We start from the raw sequence: 11,273 nt of genomic DNA, 5'->3' as shown, positions 1-11,273 counted from the left end.
TGGCATAATTGGGCTGATTTGGGGGATATGCAGTGGTGTAGTGGTCTCTCAAAAAGTGGGTATACAGTTCATTTTTCAGCTTTTTTGTTTAAGAGCAAAAAAAAAAAAAGTTGGCCAGAAAAATGCTGTTTCAGAAAAAGTGACATGTAAAACTACTCTATATAGTTTACCCCAAAATCCATCTGTATATTTGAACATTTGAACTTGAGAGGAAGCATTATGAAATTACTAAACCAATACTGGCACACAGACTACTGAGAGACAGGCTCATAGACATATATACATATCTTTATGTCTATCTTCAGGTTAAAGTTATTACAGCTGATAGTTAACTGCACCAATGTAGCACAGATAACCTTAGCTGAGCTGCTGGTATATATAACATATATACATAACATGTGTAGGGATATTTGTAAAAGCATTATCACAGAGGTTTCGAATAGGGTATATTCAATGCTGACTGAAAAACAAGTGTACCCGTATATACCCCGGACCACACCACTGAGGATATGGTACCTCACACAGAGCTGTCAACGCATTTTGCGCAAGACAAAAAGTTGTGATTATACAGTAAAAACTGATGGTACGACTAAAAGTTACTGAAGGAGAGCTTTAGAGTCTAATTACATTGTGCAAGTATGTACACAATGCAGGTAAGTATGCAATTCAATAAAGCATGACATTCAAAACTTGTTAAATCAGGCTTGTGTCACAACCTACTTTTCCCCCTAATCCTGTTCTCATAATTGCACATTTCTTCTGCAAAGACTTAAAATAGCAAATTACAGGTGCTAACTTTCCCTCAAAACTGTAACAAGTGCATTAGTAATAGTAACATTTATATTCTAACATACTCTGTAACATACATAACAGTGGTTGCACTTCGTATAAAGTAATTGTAAATAACACAACTAGTTTACATAGAATATAATCAATGTTTAAGCTTACACAGAATACGATGTGTGTTGCAGATGTTTAAACTCTTCCTCCATTCCAGCATTTTCAACCAAATAGAATAATTCGGGTTAAGCACAAATAAATATAAATCTAAAATTTTAAATCAAAACTAGGCCGTTAAATGCACAAACACAAGAACACATTCACTGGTAAGTTATTATGCAAAATCCATTTTATTTACAAAACAAATGGCACAGTGTGTTTGCACAGTAAATGCACATGCACACTTTAGACATGTTGTGGGAGTTTCTTCCCATAAAATCCTAGGAGATTCCAGTCAGAGAAAGACATTTCAGGCAAAACAAACAACCAAGATTCTCACTGAGGGAGCAAATATTGCTCAAGAGGAACAGCGGTTCATTACTTTAAGGCCATTTTAGAGGTCAGAATGAGGTGGAGACCAGCAGCAAGTCATTGCAAACCAATGTTACTAGTTTGAATTTAACACATGTGGCTACAAAGCATGTCTCATCTAGTCTTTAGTACTTTGAAAGCAAATAATTATATAGAATTACACAGAAGGTACACGATGTTGAGCAAAACAAAAGAAAAATTAAGATGACTGACATTACTTCAAAACACATACCTCCTTCATCTATAGTCATATATTTTCCCTCATTTAGCAATAACACAGATCAAGATTCCAATGCATTGATGAAAACAGGACCTTTGCACCAACTGTTTAACAATTTGTATGGGGGCATGTGCTTAAAAGGGGAAAACATGTGAAAACAAGATAGAACTAATGACTGCTAAATCCAGTTCAGAAACCATCAAGTATTATAAGTATTAACTTTTTATTATTTTTTAATTGAAAAATGTGTAGTCACTACTTTTTGGATTAATCTGAAAGTTTAGCTCCTGACAATTGCCAAGTGTTCTCAAATATTTGGCTTTATGCATGACTTGTTCTTTGAGAATACTTATAAAGATGAGGAAAAACAGCAGGTTGATATATAAAGTGGGCAATGGAATGGTAGCAAAAACAGGAAACATAAAACCATCAACCAGCCAGCTTGCTGGCAACAATGGAAGTCTTTCTCTGAGGCAGGTCCTGAGGTGTAGGAATGTGATCACCTGTGATCTCAGTCTTCTCTGTTGGGGCTGATGGCAACTGTTTATTCTTCATTTTTGCCTTGGCCATGTTGTAGTCTCCAGAATCAAAATACTTTTGCTGAATAAAGAAGAAGACATCCAGAGAAAATATGGTAAAAGTGGCGTTACTTAATTTATTAACTAGGGACTAGGCTACTGTTGTTTTGACCCATACGCACCCCCTTCTGAAGTCTTTTCCTGAGAAAGTCTGAGCCCACTGGCTTGGCTCCAAGGTTTGGATACCTGGACTTCAATTTGGCCTCCTCTGCTTTTTCAGGACTGACTACTTTGTCCTCCATTTCCTGTTAAGAAATCAGTAAAGATGCCAGCATGTTCAAACATGTAACCCGCTGGATAAATATTATATTTCTCATAGCATATATTTAACAGCTATCTTACAAGTTAATGTTCTAGCAGTGTGTATACCAATTATTTTCTTGACATGAAGGCGCGGCCATGAGGTAAACTAACCGTTTGCAGCAGTGATCTCGTCGTTAAAGTTAGCACGGCTAGCTACGGTAATCATGCTTAATCAATGTCAGTCTCGAAGTACTTAAAACATTCCAACTACCTTCAAAATTGTCACAACTCTATTCACAATCACTACAGAAAGTAAATTAGTTTAACAAATGTCCGTGAGGAAAAAATAAACATTAAGATGAGCTACTGGCTAACTAGCTCGCTGCTTGCCGCCTGCTAATTTTCATCGTTTGATGCGCGAGCTTCCCCGCGTTACAGTCAGTTAAACTGCAGTTGTAAACTGTCGTCTCTCTTTACCTGCCGCTCATCCGAGGACTTCGTTCCTTCCAGTTCCTCCGACATTATTTCTCGAAAGCCTGTTCCTTGAATCGATGGTGTCTATAGCAGCAGCTCGGTCCGGTTCAGAGATGAAATGTAGTAGTGGCAGCAATGAAGCGGGTGGAGGCAGCAACAAGCTTGTCCGCCCAGGCCGCAGAGTCGATGTCAGAGGCCAGGGCCGGTTCAAAAGTGCACTGGCCCCTTGCCCCAGAGTGTTCCAGGGGGCCCCTTCCCCACCATAACATTTTGAAAATTGTGAATGATACACTGTTAAACATTTCTAACATCTCTCACCCAATGGTACCAATAGCAAGACACTAGATACTGTGGTGTAACTATCTGGCTTTTATGTAAAATTTGTTTTATGTCCAAACTGCTGGTGTTTGCCCCCCATGGGTCCCAAGTGGGAGTGGGCCCCTGGGCCTGTGCCCATAATGTCCATTGGATAATCCAGCATTGCCAGAGGCCACACCATGTACATAATGTCTATGGGCTAAATAACTGTGATACATGCCAAACTGTGCTACAAATTTATGGTTTTAAAAGTGCACAAATAAAACGCATTTTAAGGCTTAAAACCTACATAAAATATACTTGGCGCACTGTAATTTAAAGTACAAAAACAAGACTCTAATCAAAACTGATGCATCAAGAGGAGTCCAATAAGATGATGTTCAAGTTTTGCATCCAGCCGGGCCAGGAGGGTTGCCGTTCTGCAGGCTTTGGATGTTTTCTGCTGCAGCACACCTTAATCAGACTAAGCACGTCACAAGATGTTCAGGGAAGGCATTTAATTTGAAACAGATGTGTTGGAGAAGAGGAACAACAAAAATTGCTTGACAGCACACATGGTATATGGCCATGTAAACTGTTTATGCAACATTTTTATTGTACAATACATCCAGGAGTCTCCTGTTTTTGTCATAAGAAAAATTTTTATGTTTCCTTACTACTACACACCTCACTTAGTTATATGGTCCACACAAACCTGTCCATAATCCACTGATTGAAGTCATGCATGCTGCATAAAAAAAAAATCTAAAATCTGCTCGATATATAATTTACACCTGTGCACAATGGAAAGGCAACAAACTTCCTTTCTTCAATGCTGTTTTAGCTTCCAACATGGTATTCACTGAAGTTCAGATAATTAACAAGTAAAAATCCATCTTTAAACGCAAAGGTGAAAAAGCAGCAAACTGTTTCCCATCCTTAAAATACAAACAGTCAAGACAAGCACATGGCAAAAATGTCCAAAATTGGAAATTTATTATTGGCAACCTTTAATATTTTTTTCTTTAATACATTTCACTTGGGAAGAAGATAAATGGGGGTATGGGATATTGTTAGGTTAATATGTACTGTCTTTTCACATAGTTGCAATATTTGTAATTTGGAAACGCTCAACTCCAAATGAAACCGCTATATAATATAAAGTAAACAAACAAAACATCTGGGTTTTAGTCATCCTCATCCCCCATTTCCACATCCTCTTGCAACCTCTGCATCATTTTGTCTTCCATCTGTTTGGCTTTTCCTGTGAAAAAAAAGAAACAATGTGTTGTGAATTAAAGTGTTGATGGTCGTTTTTTTTGTTTTTTTTTTTTTTTATCAGTTTAAAATGGAATTAACTTTTATTCAGAATTAAAGAGGAAATAAAACTCCCATGTAAACGCACGGAATGTGATGTATCAAATATAACCAAAGACTAGGGGTGGGAAAATCAAATCGAAAAATTGAAAATCAGGAATTTTTGCTTCACAATTTTAAATCTTTTATTTTTTTTCAAATAGATAACTTGTCTTCTTGGGCATTATAGCAGAAGAATAATGATCTGGCTACTGTGGGTTTTTTTTTCCAAATTGAAATCAAGAAAAATTATGAGCAAAAAAAAAAAAGTTTGACACATTTTTTTGGTTTTAATCTACATAAACTAGCAATATCGCAGAATTATGAGAATCGCAATTTAAATCGAAACGGCACTCAAAAAAACTGGAATCAAAAAGAATCAGGACAAAAGTTTATCGTCACAGCCCTACCAAAGACCCTCTGAAAGAATTGTCCTATTAGTGTGTAACCAGTTTCATAACGTGGGTTCTACTGGAAAAGGCCTTTTGTCAAAAACTGCCACCTGGGAATAATAAGCATGGATCTGTGGATCTCATAGGTAAAAAAAAAAATTTTTTTTTAAAGTATTAGTATTAGAAAATTACCCATAGAATCCTAGCAGCCTAGGCGATATCAGGTGAGGTATCACACAGGTTAAATGATAAACTGAAAAGTCTGACAATGCTTCACCTGCATGCGGTGCTTTGATAAGATGAATATTTTTCTTCACTTCGTTGATGGCTTCTTCTTTCTCCAACTCTTTTCCCTTCTTTAATCTATATAAAGGAGACAGAAAAGCAACACATTTTAAGCCTTAAAACCTTTTCCCCAACCTGTAAAATCAATGTACTTATCAATCAATTAAATTCAAAGGCAACAGCTGTAAGCCATAGAAGAGAATACAGACTAAAAATTGTTTAACTTTTTACCTGTTCATGATATATCTTGCCTGTCGTTTCTGTTTTATTTCCTCCACTCTTTTCATTGCTTCCACTGTAGAAACAGAAAACAGGAAAAAATGACTATGCTGAAAAAATATTACCTCATGTGTTTGAAAGGCATGAATGTACACATTTACCTGTCTTGTCCCACAGCTCCCGCTTATATTTAACAGGAATATTTCTGCGTTTCTCAAACTCTAAGGAGTTGTCCTGAAAGAGATGGCATTTGTAAATTAACAGCAACTGATTTTATTGATTCAGAAAAGAAATCAACCACAGAAAAGCAGCATACCACAGTCAACTCTTTTCCTGATGCCTTTCTAAAAGCTTTGGTCCATCTTGTCTTTCTTGGGTTTCGCTTCTTTTTGAAGTTCTTGTGGCATTTTGATCTGCAGAATCTGAATGCCTGAAGTTGTAATAAAAAAATTACAATTACAATTATGGATCACAGATCAGCATTTACAGAACTTGGTGTACCAACATGAATTTGCAACAGCGTGCCAGGCCAAGTGTCACCTTTAAGCACCCTTAAGATAGCTTCCTCCACCTTTACCTGTCATCGCACTTCCTCCACTTGCTTATTCCCTGACTTTGACAATATGCAGTGTCTCCCACTATTACTTGAGTACCCACAAACACACACTATCGTTTATGAAATACACACACAACAAAAAAAAAATTATATATATATATATATATATATATATATATATACATACACATACATGAAGAAGTGAATCTCTGTTTATACAAATTCTACACAAGTACTACAGAGGAAAAAAACTGCATGAAATTCAGAGACAAATAGCTGTTTAACTATTATAAATCGTCCGTACAGAATAAACATGCTGAATTCGCTCTTTTTTAAACTACTGTCACTACTGTTCAGAAATCTGAACATCGTAATTCTTCTCAGATTGAAATAACATTTTTAAGGAGAGGAGACAACACTGGATTTGGTAATATATTTGTATTAACCATAAATAAATATATCAAATAAATAAACAATCAAATTTTAACCTTTCAAAATGTAGAGTTCTGTTACTGCAAAGTGCACATCAGTCACAAAGATAAATGTCGAACATATAAAAGGATATAACGACTGACAATACAATTTTATTGAATTGTACCAGATAAAGTTCAATTTGGAACAAGTCTAATGATAATATTAAGCGTGTTTCCACCTCAAAATCCATTCCACATTTATAGACAACATATTAAACTAAAGTTCCAGAAGTAAAGTACATTTCAGGCAACAGAGGACGCACTTGCTCCACAGTGATAACAAGCGAGGCCGACTTCTCGGGACCTAATTTTAAAAGATTTTATCATATATTCTATTTAAAAATCACTCCAACGTTATTTTACAAGGCCCCATAATAGTACAAATCCGTTTTTCATATACTGTTGTTTAGCTCCTCGCTGTCTGAGTCCCACGTGAGCTACCAAGCACGTTTCACCACCAAGCTAACATTAACCAACCTGCTAACTGGTGACAATGGACAGGCTAAACACGAGTTTTAACAACATTTTTTAAAATATTAATGGACAGAAACAGTACTTCACCTTACAGTCGTTCCGTACAAACATCACCCCATGTCCGGGGTAGACCGGTCCCGAGCAGAAATAGCATTTTTCAATGCGCATTTTTGCAGCTGACACGCTGCGTGTTACTGCTAACGAAAACAAGACCGTACCGTCGCTTCCGCTCCCTTCTTCTTCGCTGAAAGCGAAATGTTGGAGGTCTGCTGCCCTCTGCTGGATTATCTGTGGCACATGTCGAGAGCCTGAGGAGTCTGTAAACGGCGGAGCGAAATCAGAAGATGTCATCTTTAATCCTACATTTCCACCGAAAGAAACAGAATGTCAGATACTATTTTCCATTTCATAATAGTTGTTTGACTTTTGGAAATTGTTTGACTTTTGGTATCTATAATTTTAATGCCAAAAACAATATTTTCCAGAAAGTACAAGTACAGATGACAAGAGCCCTGTCAAGGAAATCCCATATAATTGCACAGGGAATCCCACCAGATTTTCTAATATTTAATTTGTAACACATATTACACACAACATACACTATTCATAAAAAGTTAGGGATATTCAGCTTTTGGGTGAAATTTCACAACAAGCCTGAAATGCATTCAAACCTGTACAGGTGAACTTAATGTGATCTTCTCTAAGCTTTTAAATGCACATGTCCAACTGTTAAATGTTTCAATAAATTTTGCACAAGTTGCTGTTCTCTAACAAGGAGCTTAACGGCAAAAATCACAGCAGGTGTGTGATCCTTGAATTGACCAATAAATGTCCTGGTTCAATTAGAGCTGGTGTTTAAACAGTTGTCCTCATCATGCTGTTCACATTTTGACATCATGAGACCAAGACGACACCTAACAATGGAACAACAGTCCCTTGCCATTGCGATGCTTCAAACAGGACGTTCTCAGACAGAAGTGGCCACTGAGCTTGGAGTGTCACAGAGTGTCATCAGCAGGTTACAACAGAGATATGGAGAGACTGGAAGAGTCACAGAAAGGCCTAGAAGTGGACGTCCTTTGGCCACATCCCGTGCTGATGACCGCTACATTGTGAACACTGCCCTGAGAAACCGGATGATGAATGCCACTCAACTCCAGGCACGTTTAAGAGAGGTGAGAGGCACCCAAGTGTCACGTCAGACCATTCGAAACCGTTTACATCAGCGTGGTCTGCGTGCTAGACGACCTGCACGGGTACCTGACCACACCACCAGGCACAGGCATCATCGTCTTGCATGGGCCAGGGAGCATTTACGCTGGACCAGGAACCAGTGGGCCTCAGTGCTGTTCTCTGATGAAAGTCGATTCACACTGAGCAGAAATGATGGCCGGCAACGATGTTGGAGACGTCAGGGAGAGCGCTATGCATCAGCCACTGTTGTCACCAGGCGAGCTTTTGGTGGTGGCGGTGTTACAGTGTGGGCAGGGGTGTCCACTTGGTACAGAACTGCCCTACACTTTGTGAATGGTACAGTGACAAGCCCATACTACCTGAATAACATCATTAATCCAGTGATTGTGCCCCTACATGAACAGCACAGGCCTAATTTCATCTTCATGGACGACAATGCTCCTGCTCATCGAGGCCGCATCATCAGGGAACGGCTGTTGGAGACTGGTGTACCTCAAATGGCCTGCACTCTCTCCAGACCTGAATCCCATTGAAAACCTGTGGGATCAGCTGAGCCGTCGTGTAGAGGCTCGAAACCCTGCACCCCAGAACCTCAATGACCTGAGGGCTGCCCTTCAAGAAGAGTGGGATGCCATGCCTCAGCAGGCAATAAGTTGCCTTGTGAACAGCATGAGACGTCGTTGTCAAGCTGTAATTGATGCTCAAGGGCACATGACGAGATATTGAGACGTTCATTTTTTTTGTTGTGGTGTAACTACCATTGTTGTTACCTTTTGTGTTGAATGAATTTTTGAGATGAGGAAATCAGTAGTGTATCCTTCTACTTAAATGTCTTACTTTTATGATATTATATCACTGTAGCATGAACATATTGCATTTTCCATACATTTCACCTGAAAGCCAAATATCCCTAACTTTTTGTGAGTAGTGTATGTTTTGTTAACATGACCTGAAAACTTCTTGGGAATATAAACGTCTTGGGCAAAACGACTAATTGTTCTGTGACTCTGTCAGTTTGTTAGGACAAAACTGTTCTTTTCAAGTCTGGACAATAAATTCCTGGACTGCTTGAGCAACCCAAGAGAGAGTGGGAGACTCTGCCTGACTCACTAAAATGTATAAAAGCAGCTAAGAATGATAAATTGAAATTCTTTCTGTTTTCCATGATATCTTGGTATACAAATCTGAAGAATCTTAATAAATAGTTGTGCATGAAATTTTTTTTCTTTTAGCTATGAAGGCCATTTAAATACACATGTAGGACTGAGTACTTTCTTTATTGTCCTGATTAGCTGAGTTATTTGGTTTCCTTTTGTTTGTGATCAGTGCTTTAAATAAACTGATCTTTACTGATGTTTGACATTTTCTGTAAAAGACACAGTAACCATGAGTTGACTGTTTTGTTTATACTGAGAGGTCACGCATCTGCTTGAACCAGCAGCAAACGCTATGTTTGCTAAACCTTCCAATTGTAATCCTCAGTTAACAAACATTTACCAGGTAAATACTTATGGGAAACTATAGTGCCCTGCAGTCAACACATAAAAGATGCCATTGTAACTAAAATTACTCCTCTTACAGGTTGGGATATTACCACAGATAGTAAACCTTTTTTATGAGGGTTGTGTGTCTTAAAGTGAAGTACTTTAAGCAATTGTTGAGAATTGTAAAAGAAGGATAAACATCCATAATATTGAGGCGGAGTACTTGCTTCTCATAGATTTAGTATAGTGCCTAATGATATTTCTCAATGCTGCAGTTTATTGTCCATGTTAATTTAACTTCATATTTGTAAGTACATCTTCTCAGCAAGTACATGCCAGCTAACATCAGCTTATGGCAGATATACAAACACTGCTTTATAGATAAACCTTCATCAAGTTCTTTGTAGTTTGTCTTTACTTTTCAAGTGTATGAAGTGTAGTTAAACACAGTGCATCACAACATGAGTTATATTTTTCCCAGAAACAATTTTATTTAGTATTTTGTGATCATTTTGAGAGTATCAAAAAAAGTCAGTTGCAACATTTCATCACATAAAATATTTTGTTGCACACTTTGGATTAAAAGATGAATTCTGACATTAAAAAGCTGAAATATCAAAACTTAAATAACAGTTAAGTCTACTTTCTAAATCTAAATCTGAAACCTGAGTCAGCAAACTTACTTGTGGCTTTCATCTATTATAATCATCATTGCACTGACAACTGAAAACCTGACACATTTTGGTAAAATGCCACATTACAATTAAAAGAAATGTTTTTGTTTACGACAGTGCGTTAAAAATGAGCATCTAAACCAGAATTTCATGTGTTCACTCAGGTGAAAATTTAAAATGGTAAAAAATAAAAATAAAAACAGCAAAACAATTTCTGACATCTCAGGCTTAAAATATAACAACTATGTAACAATGCCTTTCTAGTAACCAAACGCTCAGAAAATCAAATCAATTTGAAATGCAAATAGTGTATATCGTGTAAATGAAAACCAAAGAAAATTGCTAAATAACATAGACTTCAAGTTTCTTTGGTTAGGATAATTTGTCTAACAAAGGCATAAAAGTTGATTATGTTGCTCTTCACACAGAGGGTTTTGATGATGATCGTCAAAGTCCTTCACTGTCACTCCTGGACAGTAAATATGACGGAGAGAAGAGGATTCTTTATCCTTACATCAATATACATGAATGTGACCGATGACACCCTCAGTAAAGAATAAATATTATCATCTGTCACTAGCAAGATACAATGGATATTTGGTTTTGTGTGAATACTTTCCATTGCATCATTCCAAGTTTTTACACAACAAAAACAAGTCATACCCATCTGAGGAAGCAAACAACTCTTTGGATAATAGCATCGGTGTTACCTCTGCATTTAGCAATGGTCTAGAAGGCAAATGAAGCACAAGGCTTGTGCTAAAGCTTTCACCAGAATAAAGCACTAATACCTTTTACACTGCGAAAACAAGCATTATAAGAGAAATTTACATCTTGGGCAAGAACATTTGTCAAAAAGACCCTCAATGCACATCCACTATATTTTTGGTTGGCTTAAATTTTCTATGGTATTATCAAAGCTCTTTGGGTGCAGATTTTTTTTTTCTGTCTTTGGATCTAATCATCTATGGTATGCAAAGCCCTTTCTACATTAAGGCCATCTTAAAGCTTTGAGTTCAGTGCACTGAAAATGCCAAACAGCA

The 11,273-nt window shown here is 37.3% G+C and overlaps 2 protein-coding genes across 2 annotated transcripts; both read right to left on the bottom strand.

Annotated features, from left to right (window-relative positions):
• Positions 1-1,186: 1,186 nt before the first annotated feature.
• On the bottom strand, positions 1,187-2,967 carry arpp19b (cAMP-regulated phosphoprotein 19b). The gene is made up of 3 exons (XM_079248646.1): positions 2,830-2,967; positions 2,232-2,354; positions 1,187-2,131 (listed from the first exon to the last, which is right to left on the bottom strand). The coding sequence occupies exons 1-3, from the start codon at positions 2,872-2,874 to the stop codon at positions 1,961-1,963; spliced, it is 339 nt and encodes a 112-aa protein (XP_079104772.1). The 5' UTR covers positions 2,875-2,967; the 3' UTR covers positions 1,187-1,960.
• A 749-nt stretch (positions 2,968-3,716) lies between these two features.
• rsl24d1 (ribosomal L24 domain containing 1) lies at positions 3,717-7,098 on the bottom strand. The gene is made up of 6 exons (XM_079249560.1): positions 6,966-7,098; positions 5,692-5,805; positions 5,537-5,609; positions 5,388-5,451; positions 5,149-5,234; positions 3,717-4,387 (listed from the first exon to the last, which is right to left on the bottom strand). Exons 1-6 carry the CDS (start codon positions 7,044-7,046, stop codon positions 4,311-4,313), a joined length of 495 nt encoding a protein of 164 aa, XP_079105686.1. The 5' UTR covers positions 7,047-7,098; the 3' UTR covers positions 3,717-4,310.
• Positions 7,099-11,273: the final 4,175 nt, after the last annotated feature.

The sequence above is a fragment of the Telmatherina bonti genome (assembly GCF_933228915.1).
Source record: "Telmatherina bonti genome assembly, chromosome: 2".
NCBI classification, from domain to species: Eukaryota; Metazoa; Chordata; class Actinopteri; order Atheriniformes; family Telmatherinidae; genus Telmatherina; species Telmatherina bonti.
The sequence above is the reverse complement of the archived record's forward strand: the minus strand, read 5'-3'. Positions and strand labels throughout refer to the sequence as shown.